Here is a 26,657-nt window from a genome sequence, read left to right as displayed (position 1 = left end):
ACTATATAGGCGCACTAGATAGCTCGTATCTACCGGCTTATATACCTATACTAGAACAATACCGCTATTATAGACGAGACGGCGAGGTAACGTAGAATATATTAGCGGTCGTCGATTAGTACCGCCGCTTTACCTTTATATTACCTAGATAGGAAGGATTAGCGTACGATAGCCGTATAATAGAAGATGCTATCGAGAACTATAGGTTTAACGCACCTAGAGGTAAATATTATCTCGCTAACGCCGGTTATAGGTCGAGCGATATAACAATAGTGCTATTTCGAGGCGTGCGCTATTACCTATATAAGCAATTCGAGGCCGCTATAAGGCTTTAGAATAAGGATAAATTGTTTAACCTCCGGTACTCGTCGCTACGTAATATCGTCGAGCGGACCTTTAGTATCTTTAAGCGGCGGTTTAAGATATAGAAGACTGCGCTAGAGTTTAATATACGTACGTAGGTAAAGCTAGTTTATATAACAACAGCGCTCTATAACTTCCTTACTAACTGTAGCTGTTTATATATAAAGAAGCTTCTAATTGTCCGCGATAAAACTAACTACTTCGAAGGCTATAGCGTTAGTATAGACGTATTAGATATCGAGCGCGAGGCGACGTAGATAGAGGCGTTTAGAGACGAAATAGCAATAGTAATATAGTTAGCGTACGAGGTATATTGTCGTATCTATAGCGAAGAGGAGATAGAGAGTAAGTAGTTAGTAGAAATTCGAGGCGAGGAGGTAATAGGAACTAGCGGTATTCCGGTATATATTTAGATTATAATTAGAGCAGATTTGTTAGCAGATTGCGTAGCTCCTAGCTCTTACCTACATTTTAGAACACCTTACTACTCCGTCGTCGTCTCTATAGAATTTAAAGTACGCGGAAATATTATAGTCTTAGTAGTTGTCGAAGGAGGAGACAGTAAGGTTAAACGAGGTCGACGATAGTAATAGTAGAGATACGGAATCGAGCTAGCATTGCAATACTAACAAATCTCTATAGTATATAATAAATTATATATAGAAAGTAGACTAATCGTCTCCGCTAGTACTATTAGTCGCTCTACTACCTACTACCCCTTTCTCTATACTGTTTTCTCCGCTAAATATATCTTCTATAATCTCTCTAATCTACTTAATCTTCTTATTATCGTTGCTTCTAAGGAATAGACTAACTTCGTTACGTCTTATTAACTTCCTTATTACAGTACGACGTTGTCTAGATAGCTAGTAAGCATATAGCTCCGTAGAAAGTAGTCGACTAAGCCTCTCGTAGGTATTAGGAGGTTGCTGACTAAGCAGTGTGTTTGTCTATACGAGGACGTCTATTATGCCGTCGATAGTGCTAACTATCTTCTTACTAGTCCCTTTACGCTTCTTGTTTCTATTCTCGAGAGCTAGGTTATATACGGCGCGCTTCTTTAAGGCGATTAAGTTAGTATCTTTACTAGCTAGAAGGCTATTAATATTACTACTATTAGTAGCTTTAGTAGCTTTAGCGGCGGCGAGTCTACCTCTTACGTTCTCGCCGGTAGCGGAAGTCTCTAACTATATCTTATATAATATCTTCTTGTCCTTTAAACCCTCGTATCTAAACTTACCGTAAGTCTTTGCAAACTTCTTAAAGAAGGCGTCTATTACGGCTAACTGCGCGATAGGCAATTTAGTAACTAGATCTTCCTTCTAACCCGACATTGTTATTATAGCCTAATAGCGCTTCGTATTAGTGCGCCGAGCGTTGCCTTTGCGGTAGACAGTATCTAGGTTTACCTTATCTAGTCGATCTTCCGGTATATACGCCTTTACCTATTCTATAGCGCGTTTCTAAGCGACTAGTTTAAATCTACCGTTTCCGTCTCTTTAACTATTACTATAACTCTATAATAGCGAGTTGTCTAGAGCTACTACTATCTCTCGAGTCTAGTTAAGCTGCTTTCTACCTGCCTCTAGCGACGCCGAGCCGGCTGTTCTACTACTTCGACGACCTATACGATTAATAGCGACCTCCGGCGTACCTTTAGGCTCCTACGACGACGTATTATACGGACCTAGCGTTTGCGAGCCTAGCGTAACGACGTCGCTATAAGGAGTTCTATATAGACTATTATAGCGAGAAAGAGGCGAGGATATAGAGGGATCTAGTAACGAGGATAATATCGCTATCGGCGCTAGGTGCTGCTGCTGCTACTAAGGCGCTAGAGTCTTACTCTATAGAATAGGCGTATTATTATCGTCTAAGCTATCTGCGAAGGCGGCAAATTGCTATTACTATTACGCGTCGTTTAACAACTCGCTGCCGCTTAGAATACTAGATATATCTATAGTCTTTACTGTCCTAGTATAGGACGCGTTAAACACGCGAAGTCTACAGCCCTACGAAGGCAAATCTAGCCTAACTAATCTACTAAGTCTACGATAATTAGGGGCACTAAACAGAGGCCATTTATCGTGCAATATATAGCCTTATAAGCGACGATAAATAGTAGAGACAATTACAGTCGATTAGCTAGAAGGAGATTGCTATATTAACTACGATAAATACTACGATAAACGGACGAGAGAACGGGCCCTTAGTCGCTCTTTCGAATTACGAGCGGGAAGTGTAAACGGGCATTAGCATTATTGTTACACCTCTTACTGCCCTACTTATCGATAAGGTAGCGGCAATGCATTCCAGCGTTTTAGTAACTAAACTCTAATAGACTGTATCGATAGATTAGGTTAGTAAGTAAATAACTAGCTTCTAGCCCCTTGCTATAGCTAACCACTTCGAGCTAACCTCTGTAGTTTAGTAGCCCTATCGTACCTACGCCGTAAGGAAGGGTAGGTATAGGTCCGTATCGATAGAATAGGTAGTAGACTAACTAGAAGTAAATACGGTTAGAAGCTTATAAGGTTAATCGTACTATAGAGTCGACTACTACGCGTCTTCTAGTCGCGTATCGATTACTAGACTACCTATAACGATAATAACTATTAGTAATAGACCGCAATTATATACTAGCGCACTTATACGCCTTCTTTAATCTAAATAAAGGGTTGTAGAGCTTACTAGATCTACTTTATAGTACGTACAGAAGTATAGTATAAAGCAGTTAACCTCCGGCTTTATAGCTATCTTAATAGCAATCGTAATAATAGTTATAATAACCGTATTCGTCGCCTAGTATTTATATACTATATCTAGAGACTCTAGTGCTAATATAGTAGTATTATTATTCGAATACGCCGCCGTTTATACTACCGCAGTCGTCGCTATTATAGCTACCGCGATCTAGTCTATTTCCGCTATCTAGTCTACTCGAGAATCTACGCTTTATTAACCTATATACGCATTTAGCTTATAGACTAACGACTGCTTCTATTTACTTACAATCGGCTTAGTAGTAGTTGCAATAGTCGCAACCGGCGGCTAGTCTTACTTAGTAGTCTTTATAGTTTAGTTAGTTTATTAACTATAGCCCTTAGTAACTAGAGGCGACGGCGTAACAGTTATAAGGCTCTTAAACTGCTTCTTAATTAGCGTTAGAAAGCACTTAATCTTAGTAAAGTTTATAGTCGTAGTTTAATTTAGCCTCGTCCGTTCCTTCTAAGCTCGACCTAACGCACTCTACGCCTATAGTAAGACCGGAAACTAGTAAGAAACCTAGCCCTCGACAGGGCGAAGGTATAGCTCTAGTAGCGGCATCCGAATAAGAGGCGATTAGTAAGGAAACTAGTGTAATAGCTTCTACTATAGAAGCGGACAATAAGCGCTTAGGTACTTAGTTAGCTAAGTAAGCGGCTATAGAAGATAGTAAAGAAAATAGTATAGAAGGAGCGGAAGTAGAAGAAGAAGGTAAGGTTAATAAAGACAACCTAGTAGAAGAGGTGCCCGATAAACTAATACCTCGAGGCAAAGGCAAAGGCAAAGGTCTAGTTAAAGGCAAGGTAGTAAAGTAGACAGCGGACATTAAACTCCTCGTCCTTCGAGTCCTTATCTAGCACTCTTATAGCTTCTATTACGAGCCGCTTAGTAGTTTCGTTAATAAGTATAAGACGGAGATAGAACAGACCGCTAAGCGAGAGTTGTCGTTAGCACTAAAGTGTCCGAAGAACCTAAAGCGTATTGTCTTTAGTAAAGGCAAGGTAAAGGGTTAGATTAGTAAGAGGTTAGATAACCTATTAAGGACTACATCTAAGGATAAGAATCCGAGTACTATAGACATTAAGTTAGATAAGTTAATAGCTATAATAGAAGCTAAGAAGAAGGATAAGGAAGCTAGTAAGCAGACTATAGCCGAAGAAGAATAGATAGACAAAGAGAAGGAGGCCTTATTCGATATAGTAATAGGTCGCTTAACGAGTACTAGTTCTTCGATAACGAGTCGCCCTTAGAGCGAGTTTAATACTAAAGAATAGGCGGAGATAGAAGATAATCTAGAAGCCGCCGCTAAGGACAATAATAGTCGTAATCGGAAGGTATAGGCTCGAGTTATAAGCGAAGGCCTCTTACTTAATCGTACGAGTAGCAAGTCGCTTCGATAGGCTAGTATTACTAAGAAGAATCTAATCGGCGAGTATACTATAGCCTCTAATAATCTTACTAATCTTGCCGAGAAGGATATAAAGCAATCTAAGCGCTAGTTTAATAGTATACTAGACCTAGAGCGAGAGGCTAACTCCTTTAAGAAGCGGAAGATCGAGTTATTAGAGGCATAAGCTAGATCGAATACGAGGGTAGAGGATCTAGTAGCGGCGCTTAATGCTAATCGTAAGGCGACGGCGGCGAGGTTTAATAGCGTATAGGTAACGGTAGATAGTCTTAAATTGATAGTATCTAACTTATAAAGGTCGGTAGAAGGTATTAGAGCGACGGCGATAGAGACAAAGAGTAGTATTAATAAGCTAAAGGCGTTATTGTTAGCGAAGTTAGGTTAATAGATTTCGATATTCGGATATATATTATAGAAGAGATTAGGTTTCGCTAAGCATCGAGGTTGTCGCTATATTTACTAAAAGCTAACCGATTATAATTAAACGGCCTTCCCCTTTAGCAATATAACCGAGAATCGTAACCTTAGCGTCGGTTATAGCCGCTAGCCGGCTTTAGAAGTTATCGTAATTTCTAGGATATAATAACTTCTTTACTATTATATTAATATTAGGACAACTACCTACGTATTACCGGTTATAGTATACTCTTTGCCGACTGCCTTTGCCTATCGTTTGCGACCTTAAACGCGAAAATCTATCCGTTACTCGACTAGCGGATAAAGCCTAAGGTAATGCCGGATTGTTAGTGCTATATAGTTAAATCGCTATCCTATAATATCTAGATTTCTTCGACTAATTCTATAACCTTATTGCCTTAAATATACTATATAGTTGTATAATAATACTAATACCCTCTAATATAGTGCGACCGGTTATATACCGACCTATATTAAGCCCTTAAACTAATTCAATCCCTAATAATTCTCGAGTTTACCGAAGCCCTATTCGACGAGAATTCGAACGCTAGCAAGTCGAGTATTTGCTATACGCCTATCCTTAGTAATCTAACGCTAACTACGGTAATTAGCGAATAGAGATATATAGCTATAGAGGTTTAAATAAGCGTTATTACTAGCAACGAAGATAGCCGGCCGGCAGAGCTCTAGATAGCCTAGTAGGTTAAATATTGCTCGGATCTTCGCTAGAACATATATCTATCTATATATATTCTAGTCGTTCGCTAGTCTAAGGAATAGCCTTAACATCGACGGCAATAGTCTATCCGGAGTAGCTATACCTTAGTATTTAAAGCTATTAGCTTTATAATAAGACGAGTATATTATCTTCTACTACTAGTCGTTCTTAGGTATAGATATCGCCTAGAATACGCTATTAACGAAGCCCTATATCTTATTGTCTCCGAAGGAAGACTTTATAGTAATATACTCGGCATAGTACTATAACCTATTATAGTTAAGACCTAGCTACTAATCGACTAAATCGGACTAGGTTAAATATAGCAATTCGATCGTTCTATTAAAGATAACCGAGTGCTACGAGACACTACGACCGAAGAGCCTTACTTAGTAGTACTACCTATCCGGATAGGCTATTCTTTAATAGACTATATATAGCGCTTACTACGGCTCTGCTTTATACCTTAAAGGGCGGAAACGCAATGTTTCTATACCTAGCAATAGCTTAGACAACTCGATAAGCTATACTCGAGTAAAGCGTATATTACGGTAGCAAACCTTATCGTCTATCTAGTCTAAGTACTATTAGAAGTGCGTAGACCTAAAGGATATACGAGTTTTACGCCTTCTCGTATAGCGCTATATAATATAGTATAGGAAGTCGTATCTATAGCCTTCGAGGTCTAAGGCTATATATAGAAGTCGTCTTCTACGCCTCTAAGACGCCCTTTAATAAAATAGTAAGAAAGAGGCCTTTATTTAATACTAAAGTAATAATCTATACTTATATATTTACCTATACTATACTAGTTTACGTACTAATTGCAGGCCTTTAGATATTGCTAAGGTAGCCTAACTTCCTTCCGACTATATAATCTAAGTATCCCTTACTATATCTAATTTTATATACTTCCGGCGATAGCCGTATCTAACTAGAAAGAGACGATAGGGAACTTAAAACTATATAGGAAGGTTTAGGTGCTAAAACGCTAGATTATGCATTCCCTTATCTTAGCTAGTATACCTCCTATAGTAATTATAGTAGTATACCCTTATTAAGCGAGATAGCGGACGGGTAAAATCCCCGTAGACGGTAGCTAGCTTAAATACGTTAGACGTGAACCTTTCAAAGGCGCGGATAATTCTTTTAGGTAGTACGCTAGCTTTGATCAGTTGGATCTCGTTTTCAGGGATCACCCCCTTCCGCTATTCCGCTTAATTAGGGTGTATAGGACGATTAAGCGAGATAGCGGAAGGGGGTAATCCCTAAAAACGGAATCTAACTAGTCAAGGCTAGCGTACTGCCTGAAGGAATTATCCGCACCTTTAAAAAGTCCACGTCTAACGTTTTCAAGCTAGCTGCCGCTTACGGGGATCACCCCCGTCCGCCATCTCGCTTAATCGTCCTGTATGTCCTCCCGACTCCTTAGTCTCCTCCGTATGTAGTGGGCTGGTCATGTTGCACGCGCAATACACATCCTGTCAACCCAACCGGGAGTGCTTGCTCAGTTGCTCTTCTTGAAACACCCCTCCCCTCCACACGCTCCAGGCGAGATCTAGCGCATCGCATCGCCGCATCTCGACCAAGCACAACCTCAGGCCGACCTGTGGGCCGTCTCGCTTCATCTCAGCCACTGGTCGTAGCTCTGGCGATCAGAATCGAAAGCGAAAGGCGGATCCTTCACATGCTGACACACATGTACCGTAGCATGTTCGCACCCTGACTATGGAAAGACTTCTCGCCCACACCAACGCCTTCGCCACGTCCACTGCTACACCTCCTGCAGAGCATGAATCGCTGGCGTTCAACGTGCGTTCGAGAACAAGAAACCTGAGAGCGTCAAGCTGGCACAAGAGTAGTCTCGCGCGTCCGTCGCACCTTGCAAATTCGCTGCTTGGACATGATGTCAACACTGACTTTGGCATATACATCTGCGCTCGGAATGAACGGAGGATACATCGTGCAATGTACACACACTCTGCCATGCCTTCCTGGCTTTGCTGCTGCACTCATCGTCAACCTGGCCAGGAATTCCGTCATTGTCGCATCCTACCAAGCACCTCCGACGCTTCGGGAACTACTCAATGATCAATGCACTCAGCCGTAATGCCCAATCACCATCATTAGTCGAGTCAGCATCGCCTCTCGAGGAACAAGATGTGTGGAAACATGTCCACATTCGCGCATGTTTCGCGCCAGATGTTTGAGACAACGTGACAGCTCGTGCTCGCCTGCATTGGCCTATATCGTCCCAGAGGTACTGATGCATACTTAGACCTCTCTCAAGCTCGCTTTCAGGCGCACACCGCCATCTGAACTAGATCAAGCAGCGAAACGTTCGAAGAAGCTGTCAACAGAGGCATGAAGTGCACAGCGGAGAGTCAGACTTGAACATGGATGAAACTACCCGGTCTGCAGTGCTGTAGATACTCCCTGCAACTCATGCAGGCGCTCTTCCATCTGCTGCCAAATCTCATCGCTGACCTCCTCGATCGGATAGTCCACATGTTGCGCCAGCATCAAAGCATCGCCTCCCTTCGCATCCAGCATTTGCCGGAACACTCCACAAGCTCCAAGGATGGCCCATTTGCACCAGCCCTAAAACACAGACATCAGAATCAGCAAATGCTTTACTAGAGGTCGAAACAAGTATCACAGCTTCATCGCGCCTCGAAACGCTTCATCGACCATCGGCGCTGTCTCAAAGCGACCCTACTCTCCAACCAGACTCACCTCAGCAGTAAATGGATTCTGAATCACACTCGGCACAACCAGACTCCTCCTGCCATTGTCCTGATCATCGGGGAAATCATGGTAAAGCAGTCCCTGCGCAATCATGTCATGCCTAAACATTTTCACCAAAGCCTGCACAATCCTCGTCTCTTCAACCACATCCCCCAAAACCTCCGGACTCGGCCATCGCATCGTGAGAGTCTTCAACGAACAATATTGTCTCGTGAGTCGAGCTGTCCATCTCGAAATATCTCGTCTCGGGACATGGAATGAAGGTGGGAGGTGTTGTTGCATGAGGCATGTTCCGGAATGATAAGACGTTGGAACGGTGGAAGCTGTCGAGGCGATCGATGATGGGGAGTCTACTGTATGCACTTGTTCAGCATTTATATATCAATAATCCGATTTTCGAACATGTACCATAGATAAGCTGGCCTGGGCTGCTGCGACTCCGAGAAAAAAATCACTGACCTACCTGTTTCGGCCTCACCGGTAAGGTATCGACCCACTTGCGCAAACTTGAGGGCTGCGAAATCGACGTTGACATGTTTTCCAACGTAACTCCTCCAAAGATCTGAGAATCCTGTCGATTGTGAGGTGGTGCAGGTTCTTTTGGAGGAAGAAAAGTCCATAATAGTGTAGAGAAAGCAAGCAAGCAAGCGAGAAAATATTTTATTAGGACAGGACAGGACGAGACGAGACAGGAACAGGAACAGGAACAGCTTCGATTATTGTTTTGGGGGGATGCGACGAGTATCATCGATAGTGGTGCTCGCTGGGTAGGGTAGGGTAGGGTAGGGTAGGATAAGGTAGGGTTTGTGAGTGAGCCCATTATTCTTGGATGTTTTCTTACCTCACCTCACCTCCTAACCAGGGATTAGTCCTGCAAGAATGTATGTAAGGAGTAAGTAAGGTATGGAGACTGGGGGAAAAAAAAGCAAGACAAGTGCAAGGTCATCTCACAAAGATCTGAAGCACCAACATTAATCATAATAAGAAGTCTTGGAAGGAGGAGAGCGGCAGACAGACACGCGGCTTTTGATACACAGGACAGCGAAAGTTTAATAGTTCTACGGTATGATACAGGCTGTGCTCGGAAAGCATGGGTAGCTAAGAGGAGTCTGAAACATGATACCTTTCATGTTTCTTCCTTTGATTATTATTATTATTATTAACGCCTCGCTCGATGCTCTGACCTACCGTATTTATTGTCTATCCTAGAACCCAATCGCTCATATACATGTACAATGCAAGTCTACTCAACTCGCCGTAATCAAAACATAAGAAGTAATAGCAGCCATACGCTCCGCGCTAAGTTTCAAACCAACCTTGAGCAACTCTTGCGCCACCTCGATATCCTTCTTCTGGAGCTCCTTCCACTTCTCCGTAGTCAAAAGCCACGCAACATTATGATCGCCTTCGGCATACACCGTACATGTCCGCTCGGTCTCGCTGAAAAAAGGTAGTTCGCCACAAGTGGTACCGGCGACGATGCTTTCTTGATATTGGCCTTGCTCGAGGGAGTACTCTGCTCGCAGAATCCCGGATTGGAGGAGGTAGAAACCATCCGCTGTGTCGTGGCGAGAGTAGACTTTTTGGCCTTTGGTCCACTCGCGCTTTTCGAAATATGGTACTGCTCGGAACCAGAAGTCTTCGTTCTTTTCGGTCAGATCTTGGAAAGCTTGGAGGATCAGCGGTAGGGGCTGCTTGAGATGCTGCCACTTCGTCCTCTCGGGTTTGCCTTGGTCTTCTGTCAGTGTCTGTGCTGCTGCTTCGTGTCGGGCACATGTTCGTGGTGAGCCCATCATTCGCTCGAGCTGCGAAATTGGGGAGGGCTTGTTTGGATCTGGGGATGCCGGGATTGCCATTGGAGGCGAGTCTTCTGGGTTGCGAAGCTCATGCTGCTGTTTCTCCGTGAGTGTGATGAGGAGACCGTTCTCACAAGCCTCAAGAGCGCCATTGAGGTTCTCGTAGACCTTCGGCGCAGGCGCTTCCTCGGCGTCTTCGAAGAGTCCATCCATTTGCAGACTGCGGCCAATGTCATCGTGGAGGTTGACACCAGCCAGCACCATTTCCACATCCCTTCTCCGAAGAATTCTATTCATTCTTCCGAAGGCTTCTGCTGCTGAGAAGTCAATTCCAGTAACGTGGGAAAAGTCTAGAATCAGGTATCGTATTGGTGCAGCGGCAAACGTCTCCGCGTCGATCAGAGCTCGCACTGTCTTCTCTACGTTGACAATACTGCCAAAGAAGAGATATCCGCCAAGCTTAACGACGCGAATCTGGGGGCCCACACGATGCAGGTATGCTCGCTGGCGTGCGTGTCGTCGGACGGTCGACTCGGCAATCTCGCCAGAGAATTCGGCACGAATGACTGTCTTGCGTGATGTCTGCACGACATAGACCAGACAAGCCAGGCCGATACCAACCGCTACACCAACCACAAAATCGTAGATTCCCATGACCAGCGCAATGGCTAGGATGGTGAAGTATTCCAGTCTGTGCAGTCTTCCGTATGTGTCAATCAAAGCCTCTTTGGCAAGATCAATGCCGAGGTAGTAGATCAGAGTGCCGACAACGATGACAGGCACGTAGCCTATGACCGCTGGGCCAACGACCCAAAGAGCAGCCGTCGCGGCAGCAAGCATGTAACCTGCAAGCCGCGAGTCGCCACCAGTGTCCATAAAGAGAACACTATTGACGTAGACCAGGTAGTTCTGAATGGATCCGACACATCCTGAAAGCGTATTGGAAACGCCATGCATGATAAGTTCGCGGTTGATGCTCACATTATCCTCTTGCATCTTCATAGCCAGATTTGGGATGTTGATCGGTACGTGTAGGATACCGAAGAATGTGAGCGCAAACTGCGAGGGGATCGTCATTGCAACAGCTTTCCAATCAACGATGCTGAACTTGTAGTAGCTGTAGAAGTTGTAGAAGGTCTTGTCTGCAGCTGGCGCCTCGAACACCCATCCAGAGCTTCGCAAGACTTCCATGTTGAGGGATGGAACAGCAGCCGTCACGATGTAGAAGATCACGGTGATGCCGATATAATATGCTGGGACCAGGAATGGCCTGTCATAATACCGCTTGATCACAAGCAGAATCACTGCCAAAGCTAATGGCGGTAGCCATTGAGCCAAGCTCATAGGTGCTACCAGCTTCTTGAGCACTTCCAATGAGAAATCCAGATTTCCATCCAAACGGACCGACACTTCGACGCCAGTCAGGAACAAGAAGATTCCGACACCTCCTATGCAGCCCACAAGGATGGAATGCGGGAAGAAGTTGACCAATGTTCCAAGGCGCGCGGCTCCAAGGACGAAGAAGATGATTCCAGTAAGGATAGAACTCATCGCGTAAGATGTAATCACCGTAGCCCGCAAAGCCTCGGGATTCGATGTACCCATTTGTCCAACAATCATATATGTCATCTTGTGGAAGAATGGCACCACCTCGATCATCTCGGAGCCAACTCCCCCACGAAATATGCTGCCTGTGGAATATACGAGTTGAGATATTATGCAGCTCACGTAGAACATAGACACGCCATCCGCACCCATTGCAGAGAATGTTTCCTCGCCGAGTGGAAAGAGAATGATGCCATAGGACAATGCATCAAGCAGATTCAGCAGTAGGCCAAGGAAGACCGAGGGCAGAGTGCTGGCTGGCTTGAAGAAGACTTTGTTCGCAATCGTCCGCGCGTTCCAGGTCTTTGGATGACTGATGGTGTGAAATGCACTCTTCACTCTAGTGAAGTGAGGATAATGGTGACGCCGTCGATTCCAGATCCCGCCCGGAATGTCTTCGCCAGCGCTCGGCTGAGCCTCGAGTTCGCCCGCGCCACCATATCTTGGCTTCCTTCGAGTCGACAGTCGCTCCCGGGGCAAGAGTGGCGACGTCTCCTCCATACCTAACCTGCGTTCATCCTCATCCGTGACAAAAACATCCGGGACTCGACTATTCGTACTATGATGACGTGACCTTCGTGCAGAAGCAGGCCTTGAGCCGTCGTCCTTGTATAGGAGAAGGGCTTCCTCAGCACCGGATGTAGGTGATTGAAAGGGAGGTCGTGAGTTCTGACTTACCAGAGTTGCTTCATCATGTTTGTCGAAATGTTTGGCCATCTCAGAATCGTGGAGGAATGACGATGATAGCTCAGCGGTCTGCTCTCGAACTCCCGACGACGAGTATTGTACATCTAACACGATGACTTAGCATTGTTTCGTGCGCAAAGTCTAGATAAGCAAGGCAGAAGACTAGATGATGGCTGAAGCGTCGACATACCTTGGTTTCCAGCGCTTACATTGTGGATATAAGATCGACTTGGCAAGGAATTGGAAGCCGAAGCCGTGGAGTATGCCCTTGCTCTAGGCCATGTATGCTGGTGAAGGGCAGTCGTCTGTGTCGAGGTCGACGGAAGATTATTATTGTCGCCGCTTTCTGCTTCGTCGTCATCCAGCAGAGCAGCGTGCGAAGACATGCTCCGCTTCTTGAAGAAGCGGCTCGCAGCGGACGACATGATAACAATAGTCTTCGGGAAATGAACAAGCTGGCAGTATTCTAAGTTAGCCGGTAACGTTAGAACTAGCCAGCGGGCTGTTGCTTGGAGACCGGGAGCCGATGCGGGTCTTTAGAGCACCACCCACGGCTATTCTATCATCACATGCTGCCCTGTTTTTGGCGCATTTTGCACATTTTGATGGCTACACGGCAAGGACAGATGCTGCAGCATGTGCGGATACAAGCAATATCATAGTGAACTCTTTGCCAAGCACCTCGACTCCAGAGGTAATAACATATTCTAACGTTACTACGTGCTCCTTTCCAAGCACTAGATCGAGTGATGAAATTTTCAATGACCAGAAAGCCCTGCAGTAAGTCATGCACATCCCTTGAACCTGTTGTCAACATCATGTGCTTCATGTGACATGCAAGCTTCATGCTCTCCGTCTCTGAATAAACTGTATGTCGCTATCATCACTGACCGCTCTTCTGTTCCCTTCATCAACCTTTCTCCGGCATGCGCCAAGTACGACCATGGCATGCCTGCAAAGAGGAGTGCCGCGTCTCATCATCTCCTTTACAATAATGCTGCACCACCTTGATGTATGCTCTCCCGTGAGCCGTCTCGGCTCCGTCTCTCATGACAGCGCCACCTCAATCCCTTCCTCTTCTGCCGCTCGAAGAATGTACTTCCGCACTTTCTCGTCCGGCGCCAGCTGGATTGCCAATTTCCCCGTGGCATCCTTCTGGTCACTCTCCGCACCAGCCTTCAGCAGCTGAAGCGCAGTGTCACCGTGTCCTTCTGCTATAGCATGATGCAGAGCTGTACTTCCATCCATATCTGTGCCATTGACCGGGCTGCGGCTCTCGAGAAGTAGCTTCACGATGGGAACATTGCCAACAGCTGCAGCTCGATGAAGCGGTAGTTGTCCTCTCTTGTCTTTGACTCTCGCAGATGCGCCTTTCGCGATCAGCTTTCTTGCCGTATCGAGATTCGATTTCGAGCATGCGAAATGCAGTGCCGTCTGCCCATTGTTCGTCTTGACGTCGGGATCCGCGCGCTTGGTGAATAGGAAGTCGACAAGAGCATCGCCATCCTTGACACTGGATGCCATCATGAGAGCTGTCCATCCTGATCCATCCTGCGCATCTACATCGAAGCCTTTCTGATCTGAGAGGAGTTCTACGATGGGGAGGCGGTTGTAGGACGCTGCCCAGTGGAGAGGAAGGCGGTCGTCATCGTCGCGACGAGTAGCAAGCTTCTTGTCGGCGTGGAGGAGCGATTCGACTTTTTGTGCTGCATCCTATCAGCTCAGCACATTCCTTGATCCCCGCCACAGCCTACTCTGTCCTTCCCTGCAAGCCGCATGGATTGCGAACTTGCTGCTCTGCTCTTCGATGTCCATCGCGAAATGGCAACGCGACTTCGAACGCAGGCTTGCGGAGAATGACGCAGTCTCGGCGCCCTTCCGTGTCCGTGTTCTGCCCCACCTGCCGCCCCACCCGTGTGCTGCAGTTCCACACCCACGTGCTCCGACGACAAATCCACCTTCACAGCTACAATTATTGTCTCATGACTCTCAGATGTTCATCACGACAGTGACCCCAGCTCCGCGGACATCACTTGGCTTCTGCTTTGCCAAACCAGACACAGATGTCCCTCTTCTCATCGAGCTTCACGCGAGGTCCCGCCGGATGCACTCGCAAATTCTTCTGATAATACGAGTCGACGACCTGCAAGTTGGGCGCAATCCAAAGTCCCTCATTCCCCTCGGCGTTTGGCTCGACGTCCTGGTGGAGCATGAGTTGATAGGCAACATGGTTTCTACTCAATGGCGCAAGGCTGAGCGTCCGGTATTTTGCTCCGCTGAACGCAAAGTCCTCGCTGGCTTCCATGGTCAATGCAAAGGTGAGGAAGTGTGTCGACGGGTTTTCGAGATGATATTGCACATGTAGCGTCTCGGCCGAGCAGGCATCAGGTTTGGCTGTGCAGAGAACTCTGGGTTCGGAAGTTGGGATCGTCAGACGCGGTACCGCGATCTCTGTCGTTGCTCTGCACGAGCTCGTCTCGTGTGACCATTCGACGACAAGTGAAAGGTCTAGATGGCTGGGCCGGCGATCGTCCAGCGAATACTTTTGTGTGGTCAGCTCAAAAGCTGCCATGAGCTTGCCGCCAGCTTCGATGCCCTCCTCGTTGCTGTTGGTGGGAGCCAGAATCCTGCATAGCGCATCGCCTTCCATTGCGTGAACGAGCAGTTCGAGCTTGTGGAGCCTGACTGGTCGCTCTGCGAGAGAAGCTACCTGAGTCCCTAACTTCCAAAGCTGCACGACGCCATCAGGCGAAGCTTTCGTACTCTCGCCAGAGGCATCGAAGTAGCTGCGCCAAGGATCAGGGGGAAGGCGTGGCTGGAATGTGAATTTCGTTTCAAATGGCGCGACAAACACGAGCTCTGCAGTCACACTCTTGGTCAACGGCGTGTTGGCATCCGAAATCAGAGTATACCGAAGGTCGATGGTGAGTGTAAAGTTGGAAGCTTCAGGCGGTGCTTGAATTGCCAACTCTGCTGAAGACGTGGCATTAGCGGCAATCTCCGCCATACTCAGTATTTCGGCGCCTGTGTCATCGTTATTCCATGTGAATGCGAGCACCTCGCCTGCTTGGCCAGTTGCCTTCGCTATGATACTGCCGCTCATGGCTTCCGCTTCTTCATTGACAAGCTCTAGCTGCAGGCGCACGAGTTCGTCGGTGTAACAATGCTTGCGCAAGCCGTTTAGGTGCAATTTCACCTTGGGCGGCTTGGGCAGCACGTTGATAGATTTGGCATCCATATGGGCCAGCAAAAGCTCGTCCAGCTTGCCATCTTTCTCGAGCATCCAGCTTCTGCTTGTTCGAATGCTTTCATCCACGAGTCGATGGCTCAGGCTAAACTTTGGTGTTTGCATGAAGATAGTCACTGCGCTTACTTGCCAGAGCTGAGCTTCTCGAAGTAGTATCGAGAACTCGAAACACTTCCTGATCAACGGAGGGAGGCTGAGGTCTGCCGTGGTATCGGAAGAACCATCTTCTCCTTCGCGCAACGTTGATAAGCGCCTCAAGATGACAGCATCATTGCTATGACTTTCCTGGACATGGTGCCGGATCACAATCGTCTTTGAGCCCACCGTGAGTTCAACTCTGTCAATCACAAGAGGCTCAGAAGCCTTCGATGTACGATACTCAAGACCCAGTTGGCATTCCTGTGGCTCGCCGACGTGACTTTCCAGACTTCTGAACGCGAACGACAGCACCACGGGACATAGTCGTTGCTTGCCTTCAAGTTGCAGATTGACGGGCGTCTCGACTTCCCATGAGTTGAGACATTGTGGCAAGCTCACAGAACCTTCAGGCAAGTCACAAGGCGCAACGCAAAGCAACTCCCATGTCAGAGCTGGTACGAGCGCAGCATTAGGTGTAGTCTTATCTCGTGAAGCACAATCTGATAGTAGTCGCAATAGCCGGCTGAATGGCACGAACCACTCATCTTCTCGCCAGGTACAGGTTTCCCATAGACCAGTCAGCACTTGCAGAGCATCGAAATGGCGACCGGCGCCTACGAAATCCTCGGCCAATTCAAGCTTCAGCTGCTCTGCCATGCGTATCTGGCGTCTTGCCTCGAATTCTCCCGCAGCACGGATGCACGCCGCGCCGAGCTCAGCGGGATGATCATACGCAGGTTCTCCAGACACCGGCTTCTCTTGGTGTGGCTCTGGAACCATGTAAACATCATACGTCTTCCAGCGATTAGCAACGGTGGATGCTGGTGACTGTCCAGGAGGCACTCGATCTTCTTCCGGGATTGCGTCTGCCTTTCCCCAGCGAGCCTTGATACCCTTCGCGAAGAGTCTCAACCAATAACCTGAGTGATGCAACAAATTCCACGGTGGAAGGCGTTCAGCCATCGCGAGTGCCTTTTCGGGCTGCGCATATACTTGGACCTCTGACCACTCGCCGGACTCATTCTGTACCGCTTTCTGCAACCCTCGTATCTGCGCGCGATCTACCAATTGAGACATAATATTCGCCCAACGCGCTTCCCACGCATCCCAGCCGTACGAATTTGTGCCTTTTCCTCTCCTGTCGATCAGGTCTCTTGTCCGCTGCTTGTAATTTTGCCACGACTGCACAGCACCTGTGTGATTGCCGTTCCACAGTTGACATCTAATCGTTCTCAAGGCGATTGAGTCGCACAAGAGGCGTGCTTCATCCCATCTCGGTGACCAGCTCGCTGTCGTCTCAAACACACCCCCTTCTGAGCTGAAGAGTTCCTCAATGGCGGCAGAATAGTGGCGCTCAGCAACGTCCATTTCCTGGCGGAACTCAGCGAACACGCCCTGTTTGACTTCATATCGTACATTCCAGCCTGAGGTTGATGTTGACTGTGAAGCACCTCCTACGGGCGTATGGGCCAATGGTGGTGGTCCTCCTCGAGCCTTCTTCCTTCTCGCATGTTTTGTAAGATCTCTATAGTACTCGACACAAGATGGCTGCAGAGCTTTCATCATATCTTGAACGAATGTCGCTATCTCCACTTGCGAGGTCATAGGAGGCATAAAGAACAGTCCGGTCTTGAGGTCCAGTGCCGTCGCCCTTCGAATTGATGCAACGCGATCCTCCAACTCCGGGGCATGGAGAACGCTCTTATCACTAATCAGAACAGCTGCAAAGCGAGTCTTGAATCCAGACCGAGATAGGGCACCCTTGACAGCATTTATATCGTTCTTGATCTGCTCATCCTGCGCGGCTTCATTCGCATTCAGATCAAAAAATGCCAAGAACACTGATGGGACCTGCTGTTGATGTTTCGTGTACCAGCGAGCGGTGAATATGCCATCAGGAAAAACTGGTGAAGCCGGCGACAGAGGGGAAAGAGGAGAATGTAGTTCTGTGTTTTTGGCAGACGGAACAGCCTCCACTCCTGGAGACTGGGGGATCGGTGCAGCCTTTCTCGCCGGCAACGTATAAGTCCTTCCAATGGTCTTGATTCTAAATCGAATGCTGCCTGTCGGCCCGGGGAGCGATGCCGAGTTCCATGGGAGGCCATATCCATCTTGAGATTTTGCTTCTCGAAGCAAGGCCTGAGCCTGATCAGTCTTGCATTCGGGCGATTCTATCTGGACGCCAGCGCCATATTCTTGTCTCGTCAAGGCTGGACCCGCGTGTGATGGATCGTCCTTTGCGAGTCCCGAAAGGAGAAGCAGAGGAAGGTTATGCTCGACATATTCGGTAGGATATGCCTCCATGGTGGTCAGAAGAACTAAAGCTTTAATCGCAGCATGGTTCCGTCCCTGCGCTCATGCATACTGAGTATCTCGATCGCGCCGTAGCTGGGTATGTGGAGCAGAATGGACTGCGTGTCGTCAAGATGGGAGATGCCAATTGTGGTGCAGTGGCCGAAACTGGAATGCTCCACCCAGAAATTGATGACATATTTGATGGTCCCCTTTCAATTCCTGGCCGCGCTTGGACTTCACCTCCGATCTTCTTCTGCTCGCATGCAAGTTCTTCCGCAAACACCACGACATGAGCGGAGACGATACATGCCCACATTTGTCGTGCCGCATCGATCAGGCGCGCATCGAGTCGCAGCTATTGCTCTCTATCGAGCGCTCCTCACACAATGTAAACGCACATCTTTGCCCGCAGTACATGGCGAAGAGCTTCACAACCTGATCAAAAATCGCTTCCGCGGATTTCGATACGACACAAGCCACCGACACCAGAAGGTCGCCTTCGAGGCAGGCTATGAAGCGGTCGACTACCTCGATGCAGCTGTCAATGGCGAAGTCGGGGCAAAAGAGTACATTCTGGCTCTATTGAAGCGAGCTCCCAGGAACGCGAAAATTGATCCTAGGGAGTCGCCAAAACAATTCCTTAGGCGACATTATGCGTCGCAGGCGTGGCCAGATCATTTGTCGCTCGAAGAGAAAGAGGGGCCGGCTAGTGAACGGAAATCAGACCGAAATGCACTTGCCGAAGCGGAAGAGATGAATGAAAGTGCCCACCAGCTGTTCTCTGAGGAGACGGCCAGTCTCGAGAGAAGTCCCACATCGACGGATGACGGAAACGGCTCACAGTATTCTCAATGTCAGCCTCTCCAGCTTCCGCCGAAAACGCTCTCGGGGGACGAAGAATTATCTCAGGCGATCTTCGGGAAACCACATCAATCTGACTTGCCGGTCGAAGCGCAGGAACAGAATCCTCCAATCCGCAAACGAAGAATCCTCTTCGACCCACCCATCGCGAAAGAAAATCTAGGGGGCACGGGAAAACGACACGTCCCCGTCCTAGTCAACGCAAACGGCATCCCTTTCCTCCGTTACAAAAAACCCATGCCCGCAAACCTCGCCGCCTTCGTAAATTCCCGAATCCTTCAGCGCGACAGACGGCACAAATTCAGAATCGAAATGGAACACAATCTCCACCTCGCACAAGAAGAAGATAGGTGGGATAGTATCCTCTACAAAACAGCTGGAGTAGATAGTAGCGGAGGAGGCGTTGTCGAGGGTTCATGGAAAGACGTGAGTGAGAGATCGCTTCAGGGGATCACTAACATCCTGCAGTCAGAGAAAGAGAATAATCGGATTCATGCGGAGAGGATGCAGGCAATTGTTGATCGGGAGGCGGAGTTGGCGAATTTGGAGATGAAAGAGGATGAGAGGAAAGCTCTCGGTGCGCTTATGGATAATATTACTGATCAGCCTAACATTACTGATCAGGACAGTATGGGAGGAGAACATGATGAGGAATCTAGCCGACCGTTAAGATTATTCTATGACATGAGGTAGTGGATGAGAATTCAAGCCGAAGAGGACAGGACGATGAACTGGGTTTTGAAATTCCTCTCTCCCACTCACCGCTAATAATGCGATCGATCCAAGCAGGAAATATTTCCCTTCTAACTCCAGACGCTAATGCTGTTATTCTTCTTCGTTTCCAATAGTCCTCGTAGCCCTAAACGTAGGTTTCTCAAATCCCAAATCCAACTCCTTCGCCAAGCCCAATTTGTGTGCCATGCCATGGTAGGTCGTAACCGCAAATGACAACGATGAAAAGAAAGAGACTTCATTCCTCGGCCAATTTAGTCCGCACTACTGCTCCTCTGCGTATCCTCCAAAAACCTCACAGCACAGGTCCGTCTACCAGCAGTAGTAACATCCGTCTTACTCTCCTGATCCATTCCAGAATCTGATTTCGTTCTCCTTTCCGTAGCAGCGGCACCGGGAACTGGCAACGAACATCTGGCAGGAGAAGGACTTGTACCTGCTTCAGACTTAGACTTCTTAACTCTCTTCGCGGATCTCTCTGGCGAGTTGCCCTAAAACGCAGATCTTCCCGAATTCGAGCCCGCACTGCTCGGCGTCGCCAAACCACCAAATGAAGATTCCGAAGCAGGAGTAGCAGGAGTTCCAGGCTCGAGAGATAATTGGACTTTTATTCCTACGATCCATTCGTGCTGAAGGAGTTCTGCGGCGGAAGCACGTTTCGCAGGATCACGTTCGAAACAGCGGCGAAGGAGATCGAGACCAGATTCGCTCATCTGTTCTTTTGTGGGCATCAGAGGTGTATTGCCATTGGCAATGTTGTACATGATCGCGAAGTCGTTGTCCATGTTCGCCCAGGGTCGGGACCCGGTTGCCATTTCAGAGATGACGCAGCCCAGTGACCAGATATCTGCTGCTCCAAGACGGCCTCGTGCCGATGAGCCCTGGGGAGCGCCTTTGATGACTTCGGGAGACATATACATTGGTGTGCCTTGGACGCTCCGTTGTCGGCCATTGCCGCCTTGACCATCGGCGACTATGGTTTTGCCTTGCTTTGCGATCACCTTTGCTGCACCGAAGTCGACGAATTTGATGACTCCGTTGTGGTCCAAAAGAATGTTCTCGGGCTTGATGTCGCGATGCACGACGCCCGCTTCGTGAAGGTAGCCTAAACCTTCCAGCATTTGCAGCGCGTACACCTGAACAACCATCTCGTCTTCTACACGGCCGTGCTCGAGTAAACCGGCGATTGATCCACCTGAGCAGTATTCCATGAAGATATATACCTTGTCGCGATGAGGCTCGATACCATAGTATTGAACAATGTTCGGATGGTCAAGCACTTGCAGCACGCCCATTTCATCTCGAATCTGGCTGACGATGGTTGGAATCATCTTCGGATCTTGGAGACGAATCTCCTTGACGGCCATCAGATGACCGCTATCCAGATTAATGGCAGCATACACCGAGCCGAAGGTGCCGCCTCCGACGAATTGACCTTGCTGCCATCTGAGATGTACGTTGCCAGCAGATGCTGACAGGTGTGTAAGTGCTCGATCGGCATCGTTACTGTCTTCAAGAACACGACCTAATGCTTGACGTTCTGCTTCCCGGTCTTTCCGGAGTTGATCGATCTTTTCAAGTTCATCCAGCCATTGCATGCGTACGATCCGAGAGCTTTCTTCATCATCCTTGAGCTTGCCGACATCCAACCGAAGCTTGCCGACCATGGCGTCCATGCGTTGCTTCTCTGCTTGTGCGGCCACAGTACCTCTGGCGCCCATGATGTCGAAGTGTGAGATGAGCAGTGACATGCAGCCAGAGACCTTCTGTCGGAGCTTTGAATACTCTTCATCAGATATTGAGAGGATGTTTTGACCTCGTGTCATGACCATGGCAAATTCTAGAGCAACTACAGCCCATCGGAAGGTCTTTCGGTCGCTTGCCACACAATCGTCGCAGATGAAAGAGACCCAGTCAAGTGCCAGCTTTGTGAGTTTATGCTGGTTGACGGCACGTCGTTGTGCATCCATGTGAATGGCCGAACGCTGACCAAACTCGGTTGCGAAAGCGAAGCAGTTCTGGATGAGTTCTTGGCTCTCGAGCTTGCGACCAGCGGCTTCTGTTTGTGACCGGACAATCGCAACGGAGTCCATGATGGTATTAGAGAGCTTGTGTGCAGTCTTTCTGATTTTGGCGAGCTCTTGATTGACTCGTGGTAGATTTGCTCGTTGCTCGACGAGTATCGTGAGGTCAAAGTTACCAATCGCATTGACGAAAGCCATGTTGGCGTTCGCAAGTCGCTGCTGACTCCCATCTGCAACAAGTCGCATGCGTCCAGTCCTGAGGTCTAACGATTGCGGGACTTTAAGCACTTCTTTACCCAGTTGCATCGCTTCCATGCGATCTCCATCCCAGAGAAGTGGATTTTCAGGTCGTAGGATTAGCACGTATGGGTTGCTAGGGTCTTCAGGGCTGTCTTCGGCGTGGTAACAAGTTCCCAGCATACTCTGGACATCCTTCGGCCGATCTCGAAGAACTGGACTAGCTATGATATAGAGCTTGCCTGCATTCTTCTCGCTGTCACCTTCCGCGATGGCCGGAGGGCTGTCTGCGCTGGTCTCGACGAGAAAGTGGCCCGATAATCGAAGTGCAAGTAGCAGGTCTTCATATTGGTCATTGTCGATGTTGATGTTGTATTCGGTCGCGTTTTCGAATCTTTGACTCAAGATCCTGCCGAAACGGAAAATCTTTCGTTGTCTCACACGAACTGAGTCGAGAATGCTCTTGTAACGCTTGTCCATCTCAGAGGTACCTGCGACTTCATCAGGCGGTCGTTGCAGCTCTTTTTCGAAATGTGCTGCGAGTCGTCCCATTGACTTGGATGTTAAGCTGGAGAATTGTTCTGCAACCTCAACATCACCTCCATCGAGATGCCGTCCGAGTTCATTAGAGAAGTCCCATTCTTGCTCAAGGATTTCTGCCTCTTTGAATGTGTTCTTGTTGGCCATGAGCTTCCAGTTGAGCATCTTGAAGTAGAATTTAAGAGCGTCCAGAATTACAGAATCAAAGGCATCATCGATGCAGGGCGGCAGATCCCAGCCAGGCTCGGGTTGTGCAATAACGTTATATGCTTCCTTTATCCGGACGGCGAGTTGAAGAAGAATCTGAAACTGCAGAATCATTTGCTCGGCAGTCATAACACCTTGCTGGGCCGGGTCTTTCATCTTCTTTGCATAGGATAGTCGCATGCGAATGATCTCCTGTATCAGTCGGGAAGGGAAGTTGATGAGAGTGAGCAATTCCTCAATGTATGGTGGCAGGTGTCGATCTGAGAACGCTTCAGCGTTCGCAATAAGAGTCGCCTTCGCCTTGTGAATGACCGTGTTGACCCCATTCAACAAGCTCTTGTCGCCTTGTAGAGATTTTAATCCATCCTCCTTCAGGATTCGGTCAATAAACGAGCTGTCGTCGAATAGCTCGTTGCGTTCCTCGCCTTCCGGTCGGGTTCGAGCTGCAGTAAAGTCGAGCGATTCGTTGCCGACCCAGCTTTGGAGGATGCCCAGTTCGGTGTTGATCAGCTCGGTCGTGTTGTGCCATGAAATTACAGCATCGCAGGTGTCCTTGAATGCTGATGACGCAGCTCGTGGATGTGCGGCCTCGAAAGCCTGGCGTGTAGGGTATAAGTTTACGACCTTCTCAATCTTCTTTACTATGTCCTCGACCTGCTCGGTCGCCGACTTGCCAGCTTCCGCCTCTCCTTTAATCTCGAATGCGATGATGGATTCTATCGCAGTCTTGATTTTGGACCTGCCATCTTCGATCAATCGCTTCTGAGCTGCTATCGATCTTCCACAGGTCTTTGCTCTTACGCCTATCCACACTTCATTTTTGATTGCTGCATCTCCTTGCTGTTCAGGTCCGCCGATCAATCGCTTCTTCTCTTGCTTCACGACATCTCCCGTCAACACGTTGGCCAACATTGCATGCCATTCTAACCGTTCTCGATTGGCTGGTATATTAAGCTCTTCCACCGACGGCTCCAGATCCTCGCTGCCATAGTATAATAATGTGTCCACCTCGGCAGGATCATGATCCACGTGTGCTAGGTTCGTAGGGCTTTCCTCATCCGACTCACTCCCTGAGCTGTAGTCGAGACTGGGCGTCCGCGGCTCGGTATAGAACTCATTTTCCTGCCCGGTCTGCTGTATTCGCTGCACGTATGCCTTTTCCTGCGCTCGATATTCATCGTTCGGATTCCTCCGTTTTCGTGCATGCGCGGATGAATTCCGGGGCCGTCTTGTATCGATGGAGTTGAAGACACCACGCATGGAACCTCCCGGACCTCGCTCTGGCCTGTAAACACTGCTGGGTTGCCTCGTGTTGCTGGGTCGCGACTGCTTGCTGGGCATTCCTCCATTGACCACGGACGAGCCTGGCGGCAAAGTGGCATATTCGGGAACAGTCGCGTGCGGGATGCTTCCCGTACCTCTCGTGCTCGTGCGCGACATATTTGATGTTGGCGTCCAGCCATAGGTGCTGACATTAGTGAGTGGAGTCACCTCATCCTGGCCGCTATAGCTCAGACTGCTGGTGCTGGGGGAGAAATGGGTGCGCGAGACTCGATCGCTGTCGGAGTAGGAATCGTGGTGGGAGTGGGAGGGATTGTAATGATCATCGCCGCTGCTTCCAGTGCCACTTGAATCGAAGGTCTGCAGATCGGGGCGGGTCTCCTGCTCGGGATCCTCCATGATGCCAATAGCGTGATGGCGCGAGGGGATCTGGGAGTCGGAGGCGTAGCGAATGTGTCTGATGGCAGAGGGTGAAGTGTTGCCGCTGCCGCTGCCGCTGCCGCTGCCAGAAATGGCGCCAGACATGGTCGGCATATTGTACTCGAGGTAAACAACAAGTATTCTGCTAGCGCCGTGATCTCCACCGCTAGTCCGCTACTGCCATCTCATGATGCCAATCCTGCCATCCCTTTGCCAGCCCGGTGGGTGTAGGTTGGCGCTAAACCCATGCTTCCGGTCTCAGAGAGTTCCATTAGCCTAGCAAAATAGGTGGGTCGACGAACAGCCGCAGATCACTGATTGGTGCCCTCCGCCGACCGAATTCGCTAGTAGTAACGATAATGGTTAAGCGGCTGCCTCTTCGAGAGCCTGTCCGGACAGCGGACAGGGGCGCTTCTAAGGGTAGTTTAAACGTTACTTCTTCTATAGAATAGCTAGCAATATAGCAATAGCTAGCAATAGCTACAACACCTATATATATAGCTATATTAAAGCCGCTAGTAGCCGCTAGTAGTCGTTGCTAACTAACTAAATAAAGGAATATAGAGATACTACGACTATAGAACCTAAATCCTCGCTACTAAGGCTAGAGGCTTAATTACTACTACCGGCGCGAGTCAAGACAATAAGGTCTTAAAACAGTACTATAATACTATTAAAGAAGAAGCTAAAGAGGTCTAAGTCGACGCTAGACCTAGCCTCGAGTCCTCCGAGCCTTATAGAAGTTAAGAGGCCGGAAGAGGTTAACTTTCGAGAGTTTATATAGCTGCGGTTGCGGGTAATGTATTTAGAGACTTATATAGACGCTATCTACGCGTTCTTAAAGAATTTTGGCTATAACAACTATAGAGATATGCCGAAGATAAGGGAGCTATATAAACTATAGGTTAACGTTGCGGTATAGTACGCTAGTAGTTAAGAGAGGCGATTAAATCTCGGTAGTTATGCTAGGTATGCTCGCAGTCTTTATATAAAGCCTAACTAGGTCTACAATTAATACAATATCGCCTTATTTAATAGTATATCTACGACTTAATATTAAGTGCGGTATTAGTAAAGTTACAGATATCGCAGCGCTGTTTCCGTAGCAGTCTACCGTCTATATAATGCTTATAGTCCTTACTAAGCCTAAAGGTATCTATTTGCGCTCGAATAACGTCGCCTCGTTTCTACTAGAAGCGCCGAGAAGGACGACCGCAGTGCTAGTTGTATATATAGCCTAATATAAACCTGCCGCGGTTACGAGGTGTTAAGCTAGTATCTCCTAATTCTACTTCTATCTCTTTACTGCCTTCTATTACTAAACTCTAGCCGAGTCGAAGGCGGAAGGAGCGCTATATAGTAAGGTATTCGTCCTTAGAAGTAGTAAAGTCTCGGTATAGAATATAGGCGTTAATTACGGCCGCATTAAGTAAGAAGTAGAACAGCGGATGCTATAGCTTTATAGAACAGTATTATATAGCATAATAGCTTCTTAATTAGTCGTAGATATCGACTCCGCCTATCTTATCGTTATATAGAGCTGCCTATACAGGTATATAGCACAGCTATTAAGGAACAATCTAGTAAGGGCGTACGTGCTTAGTAATAAAGTCGTTAGTAGCCTTAGGTTAGCGTCTTTGTCGCTAGACTCGCTAGAATAGCCGGTAACTAGTTGTAAGGACTTGAACGAGGTTTCGGTCTTGCTATAGTATCGCGGCAACATTATAGTAATACCTAGCTATTAGTATGTCGAAGGGGAAACGTATAGACTTCCGATTAAGTGTTATCGCTTCCTAGACAGTCTTCGGGGGTAGATGCTCGTCCCGCTTTAGTTTTACCGCCTAATCCTTATAGAGCTATACCTTGTAGAATATAGCGCCCTACTATAGCTAAGATTTAGAGCTAGTACGCACCGTGCCTGTCGCCGCGATTCTATAGTGTCGTAGGACCCGAAACAGTAGTACGTTGTTAAATAAATTGTCTATATAACAATAGAAGAAGTAAGTCGAATATAGGAGCTATAGTAACAACCGAAGAACAGCCTAGCTAAGCGAGCTAAGCGAGCCAATAAGATTAGTCGCTATTAGACCCTACGGTTAGCCTTCTGTATATAAGAAGCTGCTAGATTTAGAAGCTACCTACTTTCTCTTATTTTATTACTATTACT

The 26,657-nt window shown here is 47.8% G+C and overlaps 6 protein-coding genes across 6 annotated transcripts; 1 reads left to right on the top strand and 5 right to left on the bottom strand.

The window, feature by feature from the left end:
• Positions 1-8,078: 8,078 nt before the first annotated feature.
• On the bottom strand, positions 8,079-8,600 carry MYCFIDRAFT_75421 (uncharacterized protein; the record flags this gene model as incomplete). The annotated part of the gene is made up of 2 exons (XM_007922178.1): positions 8,079-8,273; positions 8,409-8,600. 2 exons carry the CDS (start codon positions 8,598-8,600, stop codon positions 8,079-8,081), a joined length of 387 nt encoding a protein of 128 aa, XP_007920369.1.
• Positions 8,601-9,667: 1,067 nt separating this feature from the next.
• On the bottom strand, positions 9,668-12,322 carry MYCFIDRAFT_28307 (uncharacterized protein; the record flags this gene model as incomplete). The annotated part of the gene is made up of 1 exon (XM_007921669.1): positions 9,668-12,322. One exon carries the CDS (start codon positions 12,320-12,322, stop codon positions 9,668-9,670), a length of 2,655 nt encoding a protein of 884 aa, XP_007919860.1.
• Positions 12,323-13,180: 858 nt separating this feature from the next.
• On the bottom strand, positions 13,181-14,323 carry MYCFIDRAFT_201177 (uncharacterized protein; the record flags this gene model as incomplete). Its single annotated transcript, XM_007922781.1, has 2 exons — positions 13,181-14,214; positions 14,263-14,323. The coding sequence occupies 2 exons, from the start codon at positions 14,321-14,323 to the stop codon at positions 13,556-13,558; spliced, it is 720 nt and encodes a 239-aa protein (XP_007920972.1). The 3' UTR covers positions 13,181-13,555.
• Positions 14,324-14,537: 214 nt separating this feature from the next.
• MYCFIDRAFT_26624 (uncharacterized protein) lies at positions 14,538-18,197 on the bottom strand (the record flags this gene model as incomplete). The annotated part of the gene is made up of 1 exon (XM_007921576.1): positions 14,538-18,197. One exon carries the CDS (start codon positions 18,195-18,197, stop codon positions 14,538-14,540), a length of 3,660 nt encoding a protein of 1,219 aa, XP_007919767.1.
• Positions 18,198-18,494: 297 nt separating this feature from the next.
• On the top strand, positions 18,495-19,742 carry MYCFIDRAFT_191970 (uncharacterized protein; the record flags this gene model as incomplete). The annotated part of the gene is made up of 1 exon (XM_007922779.1): positions 18,495-19,742. The coding sequence occupies one exon, from the start codon at positions 18,495-18,497 to the stop codon at positions 19,740-19,742; it is 1,248 nt and encodes a 415-aa protein (XP_007920970.1).
• Positions 19,743-19,852: 110 nt separating this feature from the next.
• MYCFIDRAFT_205721 (MAP kinase) lies at positions 19,853-24,604 on the bottom strand (the record flags this gene model as incomplete). Its single annotated transcript, XM_007922778.1, has 5 exons — positions 19,853-19,871; positions 19,915-20,017; positions 20,047-20,181; positions 20,243-20,272; positions 20,308-24,604. 5 exons carry the CDS (start codon positions 24,602-24,604, stop codon positions 19,853-19,855), a joined length of 4,584 nt encoding a protein of 1,527 aa, XP_007920969.1.
• Positions 24,605-26,657: the final 2,053 nt, after the last annotated feature.

This window comes from Pseudocercospora fijiensis (assembly GCF_000340215.1).
Source record: "Pseudocercospora fijiensis CIRAD86 unplaced genomic scaffold MYCFIscaffold_1, whole genome shotgun sequence".
NCBI lineage: Eukaryota > Fungi > Ascomycota > Dothideomycetes > Mycosphaerellales > Mycosphaerellaceae > Pseudocercospora > Pseudocercospora fijiensis.
Note: the sequence above shows the minus strand (reverse complement) of the source record. Positions and strands in the feature narration are given on the sequence as shown.